Here is an 18,458-nt window from a genome sequence, read left to right as displayed (position 1 = left end):
TCCAATTAATTTAAATTATATGATAGTAATGAGTTATGCAAAAAGAGGAAATTTGAGACAATGTTTATCTGATATAATTAAATTTAAGTGGCAAGACAAGTTACAATTATTGAAAAAAATTATATTAGGACTTAAAGTAATTCACGAATCAAGTTTAACCCATGGTGATTTTCATGATGGCAATATTTTAATGTCGGATAATTACAATGAGTTATTTATTATTGATTTAGGATTATGTAAACCTATAAGTGATTTTCAAGATTCTGACAATAATAATGAAATTTATGGAGTTTTACCTTACATGGCGCCTGAAATATTAAGAAAAAAACCCTATACTCCAGCAAGCGATATTTATAGCTTTTCGATGATAATGTGGGAATTTACATCAGGTATTCCCCCATTTAAGAATGAAGCACATGATCACCACCTAATCTTGAGTATTTGTAAAGGTGAACGTCCTGAAATTGCAAAAAATACTCCAAAATGTTATATAGATTTAATGAAAAAATGTTGGAATTTAGATCCATTAAATAGACCAACTATAGCAATGCTTGAATATACTATATCTGCATGGATTATGTGTATTAATGAATATTATGAAATAAACAGGGATGGAAATTATGAATATGAAGTATTTAATATTGATAATCAATTAAAAAATGATATGTTGGAATTTGTAGAAGCAAACAAAGCTTTAGGACAAGAACAAGCAAATACTTCTATTATCCAGTTTCATCATACACAAGCATACTATATAAGTCGTAATGTTACTGAAGAAATAGAAAAGTCTAAAAATGTTAGTGAAAGTTTTGTTCAAAATTCTGAGTTGCTGGAATGTGTAGTTAAAATTTAAAAATCTAACAGTTAGTATTATATAGGAAATATTTATATCATATATTTTTACAGTTTTACATACAATAAAAAATAAAAATAAACATTGTTAAATAAAAATGTGCTAATTAATACTATAATATAATTAAGAATTTAAGGATAATCCACCAAGAGTTTTGTGTTATACATGCCACCCAAATTATTTTGGGCTGCCGTAATTATAAGTAAAATCCCAAATTCAATTATAGCATTCCAAATTATTTTGGCATTTTACATAGTAAATTATATATAAACTGAATGAATTATGGCATCCCAAAATAATTTGGGCAGCATGTATAATTTGTGTTACCTTAACAAATAAAATTTTATATATGTACATTGTTTTAGTGTAATAAACAATTTCTTTTTTCCAAAAAATCACTTTTTTTAAAAATTTGTGCAACCTAAATGACCATTCATTATTATTATATTGTATTATATTCAGTATTTGATTTAGTATCAGATTTAGATTTAGATTTAAACTCTGATTCAAATACTGAATTTGAAGAAGCCTGTGTCACAGTGAAAGCTGCCAATAAATTTCTCTGATATATAACTTTGTTAACACATTGCTTGGTTTAGATTTACATATTATATTCAAAGAGTGAGAGGTTCTCGCTCTGATAATTTATTTATTTCAAAATACAAGAGTTTCCACTATCCAATTTAATTTTTACATAATAATTAATCCGATAAGAATAAACTGATTAATGTAAGGGAATTAGTAATTTCTTATTTCTGATATCTGATTAAATTCATTTTGATAGAAATCACTGTTGAAAAGGAAAGGCCTATTTATAATAATTTTATTCAATGATTTACTTAAAGGTCGGGTCAGTTCAGTTTTTTTGTAATTTAGGTAAAACCAAGAACTGAAGTGGAACTGAAACGGAACCGTCTAGTTCAGTTTGATTCTATATAATTTTAAGAAAAAATGCAAAAAAATGAATACATGCCCATCCAGTGATCGTACTCTATCAACTATAATTATTATTAATATTAGCAGATTATAAGTAACTTATATAAACCAAACCTAGCCCATCTTTGAAAAAAAAATCTAAAAATGTTTATATAAACAAAGTATAATAAGAAAAATAATATACATAATAAATAAATGAATTTTTTTTTCAATAACAAATAAAAACTATAGATAAAAAAAGCTAAAATACTTTATTATTTTTTCTTATAAGCAAAATGAATAACAGATACAAAATATATATATAGGATAAATAATGCAAATGTAATTTACATAATTTCGATTATATAATATTACTTTGTTATTTAATTTAAACAAGCGAATTTTAATATACCATAATTTATATTATTAATATATTTTAATTTATGATATATAAATGGATAGTTCTAATTTCAAATTAAAGTATTACAATTACATTTTAAATCAACTTTATATTATTTTGTTTAATTTCTTTTAAGCATATTGTTTCCTTATAATGTATATTATTTTGTTTAATTTCTTTTAAGCATATTGTTTCCTTATAATGCAAATTTTTTATACCAATAACTTACTTGATTAATGTTTTTAAAATTTCATAATATATTAAAGCACTACATATATTAGATTATTTATAATATTTCTAAATCTACTGATTTTTAATATAATTCAAATGCCTTTTTTATAATTGACATCAGTTCCAGGCAATTTCTATTTTATAACAATATTTTAAATCATTTATTCCAAATGCATTTCCTAAATCTGCTGCTTTTTGATGTAGTTTAAATGCTTTTTTTCTCATCAATATCAGTCCCAATTCCATTTTGATTACAATATTCCAAATTGTCTATTCCAGATGTATCTCCTAAATCTGCTGCTTTTTGATATAATTCAAATGCTTTTTTCTCATTAGTATTAGTTCCAATTCCATATTGATAACAATATCCTAATTTGTTTATTCCAGATGCATTTCCTAAATCTGCTGCTTTTTGATACAATTCAAATGCTTCTTCATCATTAATATCAACCCAAATTCCATTTTGATAACAATATCCTAAATTCTCTATTCCAAATGCATCTCCTAAATCTGCTGCCAATTGATATAATTCAAATGCCTTTTCCTCATTAATATCAGTTTCAAATCCATCCAAATGACAATTTCCTAAAGTATTTATTGCAGCTGCATTTTCTAAATCTGCTGCTTTTTGATATAATTCAAATGCTTTTTTATTATTAATATCAGTTCCAATTCCATTTTGATAACAACATCCAAAATTGTATATTCCAAGTGCATTTCCTAAATTTGCCGACTTTTGATATAATTCAAATGCTTTTTTACTATTAATATCAATTCCAATTCCATTTTGATAACAATATCCTAAATTATTCATTCCAGATGCATTTCCTAAATCTGCTGTTTTTTGATATAATTCAAATGCCTTTTTATTATTAATACCAGTTCCAATTCCTTTTTCATAACAATATCCCAAATTCTCCATTCCAAATGCATTTCCTAAATCCGCTGCTTTTTGGTATAATTCAAATGCTTTTTTTTCACTAATGTCAGTTCCAATTCCATTTTGATAACAATATCCTAAATTGTCTATTCCGGGTGTATTTCCTAAATCTGCTGCTTTTTGATATAATTCAAATGCTTTTTTTTCATCAATCTTAGTTCCAATCCCATTTTGGTAACAATATCCTAAATTGTCTATTCCAGATGCATTCCCTAAATCTGCTGCAACTTGATATAATTCAAATGCTTTTTTCTCATCAATATCAGTTCCAATTCCATTTTGATAACAATATCCTAAATTATTTATTCCAAATTCATTTTCTAAATCTGCTGACTTCTGATATAATTCAAATGCTTTATTCACATCAACATTAATCTCAATTCCTAAGTAATTAAAATCCCCAAGTAAAACAACTGAATTTGAGTAATGTTGGTTATTTAAAAGCCAAATATAAATTTCTCGTGATGTCATATTATAATTATTGAGAGAATCATAAATGTTCCGTTTATCTTTTTCTTCTCCTATCATATCAAGAAATTCAACTATTTCATCAACTATCATCTTAAAGTCATAATCTGATGTTATTGAAGGTTTTATTTCTTCAATATTAATCTTGTTGAACTTTTGAATGATTTTAGATAATTCTCCATGTGATAAATTATTATTAGAATCTTTAAAAACACTCAAATTAAGTTGCTGATTGCTTGATAATTGAATATTTGTATGAGAATCATTTGACCAAAAATTCTTCATAGTATTCTTACTGTTCTTTGGAGCAATTGCATTTAATTTAGAGACAACTTGATTGATAGTTGGGCGATCATCTGGTTCATTATTCCAACAATCTAAAAAAATGGACATAGTAATCGATTTAAATAATATTAAATTAAATCATTAAATTATATATTAATTATATTTACCAGTATAAATATTTATATAATTTATAGGAGTATCGGGAATAGGCGTCTCTCTAAGACCTTGTGATATATCAATTGATAAACAAATATCATATGATTTATCTTCAATATAAAACGGAGGTTTACCACTAGATATTTCCCATAAAAGTATTCCAATACTATAAATATCGCTTTTTTTATTTAATTTATAATCTTGATTACTAAAACTTTTTGGGTCAACGTATGGAATTTTTCCATATAAATTTGTAGATTGGAGATTGGATGATTCTTCAATTCTTTTTGATAGACCAAAATCAGCTAATTTAATCATATTTTGATGAACTAGTACGTTTTTGGAATGCTAATTTATATTAATAAATACCATAAATTTATTAATTATGATTCAACGGATATAACAGAATATAAAATATGAAATTGTAAAAAGAAAACAAATAAATTACCAGATCACGGTGAATAATTCCTTTATCATGTAAGCATAATATAGCATTGGCCAACTGGAATGCCATATCAAATTTATTATCCCAAGTAAGATTATCAAAACATATCTTCAAATATTCTTGAAGAGTACCGCTGTCTGCATATTCCATTACTAACCAATATTTTTTCGAATTATCATTTTGATTTTCTTCAAAATAGGAAAAACACGCTTAATTAGATTATACAGAAAATTACGTATAATAAGAAAGTATGTTACCGAAAGCATTTTACAATGAATGTTCTATTTACCTATCGTAACACCACAGAAATGAATAATATTCTCATGAAAATCTACTTCACGCTGGATTTTAAGCTAAATAAAATTTTAAATTAGAATATAAATTATAACATATAACATAAAAATATTATATTATTATTACCTCTTTAACAATTTCTTTTATTGTGGCGTCATTGAAACTAAAAAAAGATTTTAATGCTAAATAGTTATGAGAGCCTCTCCAGTTCGCACGATAAACTTTCCCAAAACCTCCAAAACTAATTTCTTGCAAATTACTAAAAATATTGAATTCGTAATATTTAAAGTAATCTTTCGCAATGGCTTCTTCGATCCAATTAACCCACTCATCATTGGTATTTTCAGCAAATTTTGTAGGTACATTAGATTCAGTGTTGTTAGACATTATTAACTTATTCACTTTTTATAGACGCAGTTATGATTTTATGCAATTTAAGTTCGCTTATTTAGCTTATTTATAAGCGACCGGGTAAACGGGGTAATACTAAAACGTAATTGTGCAATAAAAGTAGCATGTCGATCATTTCGGGTGATACTTTTAAATTTTGCCAATCATTATAATTAAATCAGAAATTCCGTGCTTCGCCACATTCCACATGAAGATTTTCGTTAAAATATACTTTAATATTCCATTTAATTTTCATTCATTTAATAATCGATTGTTTTTATTCTTTGAAATAAAGAAAACTATTCATGATTTATAATTATTGTGTAGCGACTCCCATCATATTGTATATAATTGAACTTTTAATTTTTGAAGAAAAAGGATGCAAAAAAGAATTCCTGAATAACGTATATATTGGCGAATGCCAATTTATTATTCGCCTAAAAATATATACCTAGTTTAACAATTTAATTTTTAATATTCATCGCTCATTAAAAAATTAATGGATGTGGACATGTGGTTTCCTTTATTATCTTTTTTTTTAAATTTTTTTCTTCACCCTGAATTTTTTGGTTTCATAGGAATTTTTCGTAGCCGCCTGTTTCCGGTAGGCGCGGCAGAAAATTAGCAACGCGATTGGAATCCCAAAATGGTAACGGAGGATTTTTGAGGAACCAATTAGATTAACGAAAAATGAGGTGATTTGAGGTGGCACAAAAATGTTGACAAAAGCAATCATTCTCGGGAGCCGGCAGAAACCGCGTGCTAGACTTAGGAGTTTAGTTAGCACACTAGGAAAGGGCTGTGACAGGAATAAATCCGGAAAAAATAGGGCTAGAATTTCTCGTTGGGAAAAGGTATATTGATACGTACTAGCCAATAGATAAAATTCGTTGTCTAGAATCGCATAGTACATTTCGAACGGAATTGTATGACTTTGTTTTCTACAGTAATTTAGTAGAGAAATGTACTATAGTCCTTAGTATAGTATTAGTAACTAAAGTAAGTGTAGCTGTGTAGGTGCCTGCTCCGTCTTTGACGGGTTAGTAGATAGAATAATCTAATAGATATTAGTTTATAAACCGATTACTAACTGATTAGAATTCTATATTAGGTAGTACGGGTGGTTCTATGTTTCTGGTTATAGACATGATCACCATAACATAATATAAATAAAGGACATTCGTATATATTGTATTTCTCTATTTCATATATGTAATTTTTTATCTAAATTCTAACAAAATAAATAAATTAAATAAAATAAAAATTAATGGATGTCAACAGTTTTATTTAGAGGAAGATAAAATAAATGTAATAAAAAATAAAATACATGATTGTTGTTATGGACACGGAAGCGGAAAAAACCTCGAGTATGTGAGGGAATTAGGGGTTAATATAAAAGCTTCTTTCTGAGTTATATAGATAAATAAACGCTCAATTTATTCGTTATGATGATGTTATATTTAGTTCTATTTACTGGGTTACAAAATTTTTTTTAGAAGGTACCACTAAGAATGCCTTGTCAAATCTAGTTAGGGCACCTTCCAATTCCCGATCCAATATTACCACTACAATTCTATAAAAATCCTATTTAAAAATATTAAATTTCGCATTTTATTTAATCCTAAAAAAATCATCAAACAAATATATTCAAAATGTAAATAATAATGAAGAGTATTCGCGTCATAAGGTCATACAAACTTAATTGTTGGTTTTCATAACATAAAATTTTGTGGATGACCTGACAACCTGGCTTTTAATTTTTTTTTTATTTTTTTAATTTTTAAATATATAATAATAGATAAAAAATTTTTCGATTTTGCAAAAACTGACCCACCCTTATTACTTTATTTGTGTCGCTAATCTATTATTCCATGCATATATCAGCCAGCTTTTCGAAAACGGGAAGAACGTTCATAGTAGGCCGTTCAGCGTACGCCAGATCTTGGTACTGACTGGTCTTCGCGAGATCATTTTTCTTAGTGCGCGTGCGCAATGGTCTGTGGCAAATAATTACCGAGGTTCCAGAAACCCGGTAAGTATAAAAACCAAGTTTTCCTTTTCACTGACATATAGTAATATGACACGTAACAAAAATTTCTTCAAACTCATCAAAAAAATATTCATAGTATTTTGTATGTTCATAAAAAATTACATTTCCTGCTAAACAATTCCCTACACGTTCTTTCCTTCAAGACAAATAGCCGAAACAAAATACATCTTAAAGCTTAAGCAAGTCGAAGAAATATTACTAAAGAAAACTAAATTTAGTAAAAATATGCGTGAAAGTGAAATCAATAAAATTTTTTAAAGGAATAATATTAAATGAAATCTAATAAAAACTGATGACATTTAACACAAAATACGAAAGTCAATGTAAAATTTAGCGAAATACGTTTAAAAATGATTCTAATTGAAATTTTTTAATGAAAAAGAAGAAGGGAGTAAAGTCGGATGAAATTTAACATGAATAAATGTGAAAAGTAAGAATCAATGGAATTTTTAAAGAAATGTGATCTGGAATTAATTCAAAATCAACCGGATTATAAATGTATACAAGTGAGGAACATAATGGTATTTTGTTATGCTAATGAACTATATATACATGGATATTATGGAAGGATGTACACCATGTCATTACTTTCCGGGTAGCATACCATAATAAATTGTAAATGAAAATATAGGTTATTATTTCTGTTAATAATTTAATTATAGCATACAAAATTTATGTTCTTATTCATTAGTAATTAGATAAATAGTTCTTTGGTAGTATTTTAAAATAAATTAAGCAATGTCTATATTCGGTATAATTATATATATTATAAGCGTTACCAAGTTTTTTTTTTTTGAGTCGACACTAGTTAAATCAAAAATCATAATGATTTAATTTTATGCTCTTAGAAAAAAAATGGCAATAAATTATTGTTAACGTTTGTTTTTTTATATTTATTTAAAATAAATGATATAAAATTTGACTTTATTTAATGAGTAAAATAATATAAAAAAATTGTACATAATAAAATATACTATCTCAAGAACCTTAACATGCAAATTTACATAGCTAGTATAATAATCAACTATTTTAACTCCTATAATAATTTGATTCACTAAATTCCACTATTTTAACTTCTTTAGCTTTAATTCGATTCAACAATTTTAATTCTTCATCATTCAATTTTTTATCCAATTTCATACCAAGAACTTTTAAACTATTGTTACTTCTTTCAATATAATTTAAAACAATTTTAAGTAATTCTAATCCAATAATCTGATTTAAATTAATCATTTCAAAACTATTATGACAATTCTCTAAAAATTCCTTAAATTTTAAAAACTTATTGGGAATACGAGAATAAATATAAATAGAAATTTCTCTAATATTAATAGGTATATTATTTGCTAAATTTATAAAAAATTTATCAACATTATAAGAAATAGTAATACTTAATAATCTTGTTCTTAAATTTTTAAAAAGTTGTATCACTGATAAATCGACATGTAAATAAATTCTTATTTTTAAAAAAATAAGATTTGGACAATACGTTGATATATTTTCAATAAGAGAAATTATCGGGTTTTCAACGAATAAACTTTGTAATGATACACCTAGATATTTGATCATTAAAGATGTGACATTAACATTCCAATAATCGCGTATAAATGATAGTTCCTTGAGTTTAAATGAAGAAAAATTTAATCCCTCACATTGATATAATAATATACCTTTACAAAATATAAATTTTAAATATTTTAAATTATATAAATCATTAAATCTTTTTAAACTAACGTTACTAAAGTCACATAATGTAAATTCAACACGAACTAAAGAATGCTTTTGAAATTCTAAAGACAAAAGAATGTTATTTAATAAAGAATTACATCTCCATATCTTAAACATTTTAAGTTTGTTTTGCACTTGAATAATTGTACAAAGCTTTTCTAAAGTAGTAGTAGTATTGATCAAATTATTGGAAGTGTCATGATGTTGAAATGGCGGTCTTCGAATCTGAGGAAGCTTAATTATTAATTTTCTAGAATTTGTACAGATATTTGCTATATTCCTTAAAAATTCTTGTTCAATTTCTTTATTAACAGTACCTTTTAAATAAAAATTTAATGATAATGAATTTAATTTTGTTAAATTTGAAGTGAAATTTTGAAAATTAAAATTTTTAAAACTTTCTTTATATAATAAATATAACAAAATATCTAATCGTTTAATATTTCTACTTTGACGTAAAATTGATTGATGAAATATCGGAATAATATCATGATATATTTTTTGATGACCTAATATCCAAAAATAATATTTAGCAAACCATCTATAAATAACAATAATTATTAAATTACTATCATAATTTTCCAAATATTTTGGATATTCGAATAAAGGGTTGTGTTCTTTATCAATATTAATATTATTAATCTGGCTAAATCCCAGTTGATTCTTCAATTGTAAAATTTCTGCTTTATTAAAACAAAAAATTAAGGTCAAGGTTATTGAATATTTTTTTTCAGTTATATTTGCAAAAGGATTTGCATAAAGCAAAGGAATAGTTGATCTGCACCAAAATCGATTAACCAATAAACATTTAAATAAAGTTGAACAATCATTTTGAAGGTGTTGTAAAATGTAATAAATACAATCATCTGTTAAATAAGGCAAAGTCATATTAGAAATTTAGGAAGGAAAAAAAGTTTTCACGGAGTTATTGGAGAAGCTAGTTATTATAAACCCAATTTTAGAAGTCTTATGGTTGTACATTATTTTTGTAATACTGTAGCACATACATGATTTATAGGCAGGGTCCGGATGATTAGCATTCCAGGGAACTACAGTACGCTAAAATTAGTAAAACCTTAACAGGTGACACTATTGTAGATCTTTTGTTACTAAGTTGTTGATAATAACTGGTTAACATGTTGAAAGCAATTTAGAAACCATTCAAAAAAAATTTTAACTGATTAATACTAAAATTTTTTTTGACTGTAAATTGTATCCTTCTAACTCTATTCACATATTTAGTTATAGGAGAGATCCTATTTCATTAATTTCGTTAAAAAATTGGTATTGGTTCGATTTGAGCACGTGATCGAAGTTGTTTGGATCATAATTCTGGTCAGAGTTATATAATGCGGGCCAAAAGTATGCAAATCGCCTTAACGATTAAATTATCAATTAACATTAACCGGTTCCAACCCTCAGTTATTAATTCGTAATCAATATAAGAAACAGAAAAAATTACTAATAATTTTCGGGGGATTTAAAATATGTAACACAAACTTTATAATGAAATTTTGAGCCATCTACCCATCCAAATCACATGAATTTTATATCATTAGATAGCCCAAGACAAGAGCTTTTAAACAAGCCCAAAACCGCACAAATCTAATTACTAAAAGTCAAGTTATTTGCTTTTAAAAGATTTCAATTACTTTACAAGTTTTGTGCTTTTTAAAAGCTCCTAACTCGGGCTACTATCCAATGGTACAAAGATCATATGATTTCGTTAGATGTAGGGCGCAAAATTGCATTCTTTCGTTTTTTTATTTCATATATAAAACGATATATAATTAACCCTGATCGATATTAATTAAAATTGCCAAATTTCTCCAATTGTCACACAGATCATGAATTAAAAGAGAAAATTCATAGCATACATAATATTTCCAAAAATAATACTGTGTACTTTAAAAACATCTCACATGATCCCTAATATTATGTGTAAAGAAATATTTTCAGATGAATAATTGTGCTAAATGAATTGAATTTGTTAACCGCACCAGTCACTGGAAATGTCACAAAAAAAGGCGAATTTTTTCCACTAAGGTTGGTAAAAAAATCTTTGTGGTACAATATCCTCTTTAAGTATACAATAGATGTATATAATTAAAGTTGGCCAAATCGGAATAAATTTGCAAATCAATAATACATAATTCCGGCCAAAATTATGTTAATTCTGGCCAGATTCATAATACCGGCCTAAATTTAGTTAAATGTAAAAATTTAGATTATACTACTTATTGACTACTTCTACAATCTTATTAAAAAAAATATTTACATACACCTTTATATTATTCAACTTGAATCTTCAATAACTAATTTCACTTGGGATGATATTTTTAGCATTTCGAAATAATGTTTTTATCATATCTTTGATACATATTCGACATCATATAATAGCTACATTCAAAATAATATTTTTACCATATATATAACATATTGTTACTATATAAAAATTAGATTTCTATATTATACTGTATGTTCGACATATTATCAACATATAGTTAAAACAGAGATAACATAAATATGAATATCATATGTCTGATATATTTTAAAAATATCTCTAACATATTTTTTATATTGATAGGGTTTCTGCAAAGTTACTTATAGATAAATGACAAACTCCTCTCAAAAGAAATAACTCACCATCCAAAAGTCTTCCACAGAGAAAGCCATTACCTACAAAAAATAAAAAAAGGAAAATTTAATACGTTCCTCATAGATAATAGCAAAACTCTTCTCCCAAAAATTTACTTACCATCCAAAAGTTCCTCCAGAGAACATTACCTACCAAAAAAAGAAGGAAATAAAAAAGAAAATTCATTCCTAACACTAATGAATAATGATAAACTATTAAAACAAAATTAATAATTTACTGTTTATTTTAGTTTTCCGATTCTTGTTTTTTGTAAAGTATAATTTTTACTTTTGTTTTCTTTAGTAGCCTAATCAATGGTTTATAAACTAATTTCCAAAGTCCAGCTATCATAGGCTTGGAAAAATTTTTATGAAAAATAAAAAGAAAAAAAAGAAAATTTAGTAGTTAATAAAACAAAAAACAAATCTAATAATCGATAAAAATAAAAAAAAATCAGAAATCACCTAAGAGAGCACTAACTTGTGGAAATGTTCAGTTCGTTCTCAATTGAACCTCAACTTCAAGCCATTGGGAACATTGTTCATTCCTTTAATTTTTTGTCAGTTGTTCATATTAATAGCTTGTTGATGTTACTGTTGTGAAAAAGAAATTGGAGAAAGAGGGAAAGGAATTATGGGAAAGAAGGACAAGAACATAAACTTTTTTTTAAAGATTATTCATCATTGAATTGCGCCTATCAGTTATCTTATTATATCACGTGATACACGTGACATTAATTTTATGTAGGACGCGATGGACGCGTTAAAGCCGTTAAACTATTTTAACTATTTTTAATCACGAATAAACTATTTTTTTTTTTAATTTCTTTGCATTTTTTCTTTTATACTCTTCAAAATAATAAACAGACAAATCCTATAACATTAGTTATTATTTCTTGCAAAACAACTTATTGTATTATAAAATTCCAGCAAACCTTTTATATCTATCCATTATTCTATTGACTCTATTGTTAAAAAAAATCTCAAAATATATTTATACCAATCTATTATTAAAAAAATTCCAAAAAATTTTTTATATCTATTCATTATACTATACCAATATAATATAAAAAAAATCCTAGAAAAATTTATATTCTGGGTTTTTTAGTATAATTGACTTGAAATTATTAGAGGTCATAAGCTTTCTCACCAGCTGGCAAAGTGTATGAAATTTCTTTTAATTCATAAAGAAAGCCTTGCTAAAGTCATCTTTAGTGCAGGTCCAGTAATACATTGCCTTAATTGAGCATGGCTACGAAGTTTATGATTTATCTCCGCTATTTTTGTTATTTTGCAATGATATAAAACTTTGTTTAAGTATAGCAAAATTTAAGTAGATGGCTTGTCACAAATTAAATATCATATTTCAAGTAAATTTCAAGCTATAATATATGTAATATACATTGATATTAAATTTAATTAAAATTTATTCAGAATTTATACATTATAAATTAGCGAATTAATTTTAAAATCATAAAATTTACAATAAATTTTACCGTTTCAATCTATAAATTAAATTTGATGGAGATTTCCTAATCGTAATTGAGATCACCAAATTTATAAGCTATTTATGGGCTATAAACTTCATGCAAATCATCCCACTTCGACCAGTGAATATATCAATATAGAAATATTTTTTAAAAATGAATCATTATGATCTAATTTTATGTGCTTAAAAAAAGAAATGTCATTCAATTTTATTCAACAAGTAAAGTAATATAAAATAGAAATTGTAAATAAAATTGTAAATAAAAATTTAAATAAAAAAAATACATCTCAAGAATCTTATCATATAATTTTACAGCTGTTAAGAAAAAAAAGTTATGCAAAAATAAAAACAAAAGTTCATTGAAAATAAACCGTAATTACTACATTCTTCTAGTTAATTTTATGAAAAATAAATAAATTTCATGAGTAAATTTTTCGTTTATAATGTGATTTTTTTCTCCACAATGTTCAAAAAATGGTTAAGGCTAAATTTGAAGCCCAAAGACAAACAATTATCTACCACTGGCTTAATAGCACTCGTACTGCAGGGGGAATACATAAATTAACAAGAATACCACTTCGTACTGTACTGTCCAATATAACAACTATAACATTTAAAAGCTCGTAGAAATGGGTTCTATTGAGCACAAGAGGGAAAATGGTCATCAATCTAAAGTTACACAAAACATATCCTGAGCTATTAAGCGAAATAATGCCATCTCAACTCGCCAATTTGCTAATTACATTGAAAAAAATTATTATTTCACATGGTACTGTGTGGAACTATATGAAAAAAGTTACAAATCATCTGTACCTTTAGGAACACCAATGCTTACTAACAGGCACATTGAAAGGCGAAAAATATGGGCGTAACTGCATACATATAGGCTGATTTTCGGAATTAACAAAATTAGGATATTTTACAAAATTTACGGGTTACTACAACTCAAAATATAAAATTACGTTTCACAAATCAAATCACAATGTATTACAAGGTCGTGTGATATAAATATAATTTATTTATAGCGATAAAATATTTTTCAAACTCTCTGTTAGTTTCCCCATCAGTTTCCCATCAGTTTTTTAAGTTAGGTAAGCTGAATAGTTTTGAAAGCATATAGAGTAGTTTTTCTACTTTATATACAAGCAGTAGCTATTTTTTTTATTATTTGAAAGTTTTTTTAACATTCTGTGGGAAAAAAAATACATTACTCAATAGAAATATTTAAAAAATCATAATTAATAGTTTTAAGTGTAATTTATTAAATTGTAACAGATTAAATTTTGAATTAATAAAATATTTAGTTAAAATTTATTTGTATTTATTTTTAAATAATTTATTATTTTTCAGTTTTTTTTTTGTTAAATATTATGAACTTTCTTTTTTTTTTTAATAAACTAACTATAATATTTTTCCTTCATTTTTTTAGGATGTATTTATTATTTTCAGGTTGAAAAAGCAAATATTGTAATAGAAATTTTGAATGAATTATTATTTTTGATATGATATTTGATCTTTTTTTATTTGGGAACGTCACACTCAGCTGATTAAACGTCACGTGACCAAATCCTTAATTCCACCGATCGGTGGATATGATAAACGATAACTGGAACTATACAATCTTTACTGATGAAACTGCATTTGACCTTTTTAGAAATAAGGTCCGCCAGTGGCATACAGATGGTAATAGGCCCATTCGAAAATTACCAAATCCTGGCAAAAGGTAACGGCATGGAAGGGCTCCTGAATATATACATAATACAAGCAAACCGCTGCTTATTGCCTGTACAGAAGACGCGTCACATATTCGGTTAGGGTCAAGTGACTCTGATCGGTTCTGAACTCTCATCAGTTGGCTCTTACTATTTTCCATTTTAATTTTTCATACTGGGATCTTAGACCCCAAAATTCACTGTATATAAAAAGTCAGACCCCTAAAACCTTAAAGACTCTTAAATTTGAGAAGAAGAATGGTCCATTCTTTTTACAATCAGCTATAACAATCATTTTCAACCGGTTAATAGATGTCTTGACTGGTTGACCATCTTAATAATCGGCTAATCAATTGGTTAGTTCCAAACTCTACTGCGGTAGGATAATAATCCAAACACACATCACGTGTAGCTAAGGAATTCATTGCTGAAAATAAAATTTGTTTAATCAATTAGCCATCTTTGAAAATATGTGGCAAATCATTTAGAATAACGTTATGAAACAGATGCCATAAAATGTCGATGAATTAACAAGGTTTTGGTTGAAGAAATGGGAAGCAATCCCACAGAAAATGATCAATAATTTAGTTTTTTTAATGAAAAACAGATATGAGAAAATAATGGGGATAAGATACCATATTAATTTTTTTATTTAATAAAGAAATTGATTATTACATACGATAACTCTTTCCCTGACACACAGTGGATCAGTATAATATTCAACTATTTTAACTCCTTTAGCTTTAATTTGATCTAATAATTTTAATTCCTCATCATTCATTTTTTTATCCAATCCCATAATACCAATAATCTTTAAATTATTGTTACTTCTTTCAATATAATTTAAAACAATCTTGAGAATTTCATAATCAATACTATAATTTAAATTAATCATTTCAAAACTATTATGACAATTTTCTAAAAATTCCTTATATTGTAAAAACTCATTAATATTCACGCCATTAATAGAAATTTTATTAATATTAATAGGTATATTATTTGCTAAATTTATAAAAAAATCATTAATATTATTATTAATAATAATATTTAATATTCTGATTCTTAATTTTTTTAAAGATGATAAAAATGATAAATCAATATTGACATTATTAATTCTTATTTTTAATGAAATAAGATTTGGACAATATATTGATATATTATCAATGAGAAGAATAGTAGGATTTTCAACAAACAATCTTTGTAATGGTGCGCCTAGATATTTGATCATTAAAAACGTGACATCAATATTCCAATAATTGCGTATAAATTCTAATTCCTTGAGCTTAAATGAAACAAAATTTAAACTCTCACATTGATTTAATAATATACCTTTACAATATCCAAATTTTAAACATTCTAAATTATGTAAATTATTAAATCTTTTTAAAAAATCAACATTACTAAAATCAGTACTCATAATTTCAATATGAACTAAAGAATGCTTTTGAAATTCTAAAGACAAAAGAATATTATTTAATAAAGAATTACAATTCCATATCTCAAATATTTCAAGTTTGTTTTGCTCTTTAATAATTGCACAAAGCTTTTTTAAAGTAGTAGTATCGATCAAATTATTGAAATTGACACGTTGAAGTCGTGATCTTCGAGTTTGAGGAAGTGTAACTTTTAATATTCTCAAATTTAAACAAGTATTCGCTATATTTCTTAAAAATTTTTGTTCAAGTTCATTATCTGCGGTACCTTTTAAACAAAAATTTAATGATAATGAATTTAATTCTGTTAAATTTGAAATGAGATTTTGAATATTAAAGTTTTTAAAACCTTCTCTGTAAAATAAACTTGATAAAATATCTAATTGTTTAATGTTTCTACTTTGACGTAAAATTGATTGATGAAATATCGGAATAATATCATTATATAATTTTTGAAAACTTGATAAACCTGAATGATATTTAGCAAACCATCCATAAATAACGGAATTTATTATACTATATTTATAATCTTCCAAGTATTTTAGATATTCGAATAACGGTTTGTGTCCTTCATCAATAATAATATTATTAACCTGGCTTAATCCTAATTGATTCTTCAATTGTGAAATTTCTGTTTTATCAAAGCAAAAAATTAAGGTTGAGATTATCAGGTATCTTTTTTTGGATATATTTGCAAAAGGATTTGCATAAAGCAAAGGAATTGTCGATTTGCACCAAAATCGATTAACCAATAAACAGTTAAATAAAGTTGAATGATTATTTTGAAGATAGTATAAAATGTAATAAATACAATCATCTGTTAAATAAACTAAAGTCATCTTAGAAATTTTAATAGGAAGGAAAAAAACGTTTTCACGGAGTGTCGGAATAAACTAGTTTTTATAAGCACAATTTTAGAATCCATATGGTCGTACATTACTTTTGTATACCGTAACACATGGTTTATAAGTCGGATCCGGATGATTGACATTACCGAAACCTGTTATACTGCTTTGCCGATTCGATTTACAATTTCACCATTTTGCTTGCCGATATGGTTAACATGATCAACATATCATGTGAAACCAGATTACTAAATTTTTTTACAAAATTTGGAACTATTAAAAATTTGAAGTTGATAAATTTATTATTGCAATTTGTAAGTACATAAGACTATAGTTTTTTTTTGAAAGCAGTAAACTTAGAATTAAGACGCAGCAAAGGAGCGAGGTGCAGCTGGATAATTGATCTAAACAATTTTCGGTGAAATGACAAGTCGGTAATTTTCATGTCGTAAAATGCCATTTCAGTGAAATGAAGTTTGGGTAATTTTTCATGTTTGTAAAATAGAAGTCAGCAAAATGGTGTCAGTTAACGTGTTAATAAGAATGACTGCCTGTAAATCGTACTGTAACCCATTGTAACAGGTCAGAAATACCTTTCTCTTTTTTTTCAATTATTTTGATCAAATTTTCTTCTCGTTATATATTTATACTAAATTCATCAATTTGAAATTTGTTCGATAATAAAGACTTAATTCTTTTTTTTCCGACTTACAAGTTATGTGAGATTTATGTAAAGAATCGGGTGCGTCGGTCTATTGGTTTACAAGAGTATAACTATACTTTCTAGCGTAATTTAAGAATTGTTTCATCACGTTATAGAAATACTCAGGTATGATTTTTATTAACATGTATAAGCGATATGAGGTTTATCAACATATATAGTACTTCATTATTAAAGGTATATGGAGAATTATCAGATAATGAATCAAAAGAAAATTAATCAAGTTAATGAAAACATTGTCCAAAAATACGTTATTTTGATATAATTTTACGTGAATTAAGTCAAATCTATATAACTAAAAAAATTCAATGTCATGTTTAGACTACCCTCTGTATAAATAATTCTGAAGTGCAATGTGGTACGTCAGCAGATGATTTATTCCGTGTTAGCATAGCGTCTCTATATTATTATGGCTAAAGGAATTTTGATCGGTAAGTTCATAGCATGAACGCGTCTATTGTCAACG

General features: G+C 25.9%; 4 protein-coding genes across 4 annotated transcripts; 1 reads left to right on the top strand and 3 right to left on the bottom strand.

Annotated features, from left to right (window-relative positions):
* Positions 1 to 547: 547 nt before the first annotated feature.
* OCT59_023822 (uncharacterized protein) lies at positions 548 to 853 on the top strand (the record flags this gene model as incomplete). The annotated part of the gene is made up of 1 exon (XM_066134984.1): positions 548 to 853. One exon carries the CDS (start codon positions 548 to 550, stop codon positions 851 to 853), a length of 306 nt encoding a protein of 101 aa, XP_065991058.1.
* A 1,202-nt stretch (positions 854 to 2,055) lies between these two features.
* OCT59_023821 (uncharacterized protein) lies at positions 2,056 to 5,374 on the bottom strand (the record flags this gene model as incomplete). Its single annotated transcript, XM_066134983.1, has 5 exons — positions 2,056 to 4,184; positions 4,260 to 4,596; positions 4,697 to 4,902; positions 4,983 to 5,046; positions 5,114 to 5,374. The coding sequence occupies 5 exons, from the start codon at positions 5,372 to 5,374 to the stop codon at positions 2,605 to 2,607; spliced, it is 2,448 nt and encodes an 815-aa protein (XP_065991057.1). The 3' UTR covers positions 2,056 to 2,604.
* Positions 5,375 to 8,456: 3,082 nt separating this feature from the next.
* On the bottom strand, positions 8,457 to 10,043 carry OCT59_023820 (uncharacterized protein; the record flags this gene model as incomplete). The annotated part of the gene is made up of 1 exon (XM_025332129.1): positions 8,457 to 10,043. One exon carries the CDS (start codon positions 10,041 to 10,043, stop codon positions 8,457 to 8,459), a length of 1,587 nt encoding a protein of 528 aa, XP_025176706.1.
* Positions 10,044 to 15,621: 5,578 nt separating this feature from the next.
* Positions 15,622 to 17,295, bottom strand: OCT59_023819 (uncharacterized protein). Its single transcript, XM_025310942.2, has one exon. The coding sequence runs from the start codon at positions 17,263 to 17,265 to the stop codon at positions 15,646 to 15,648; it is 1,620 nt and encodes a 539-aa protein (XP_025176707.1). The 5' UTR covers positions 17,266 to 17,295; the 3' UTR covers positions 15,622 to 15,645.
* Between the last annotated feature and the right edge of the window lie 1,163 nt (positions 17,296 to 18,458).

This window comes from Rhizophagus irregularis, chromosome 4 (genome assembly GCF_026210795.1).
Source record: "Rhizophagus irregularis chromosome 4, complete sequence".
NCBI classification, from domain to species: Eukaryota; Fungi; Glomeromycota; class Glomeromycetes; order Glomerales; family Glomeraceae; genus Rhizophagus; species Rhizophagus irregularis.
This window is presented reverse-complemented; position numbering and strand designations above follow the sequence as displayed.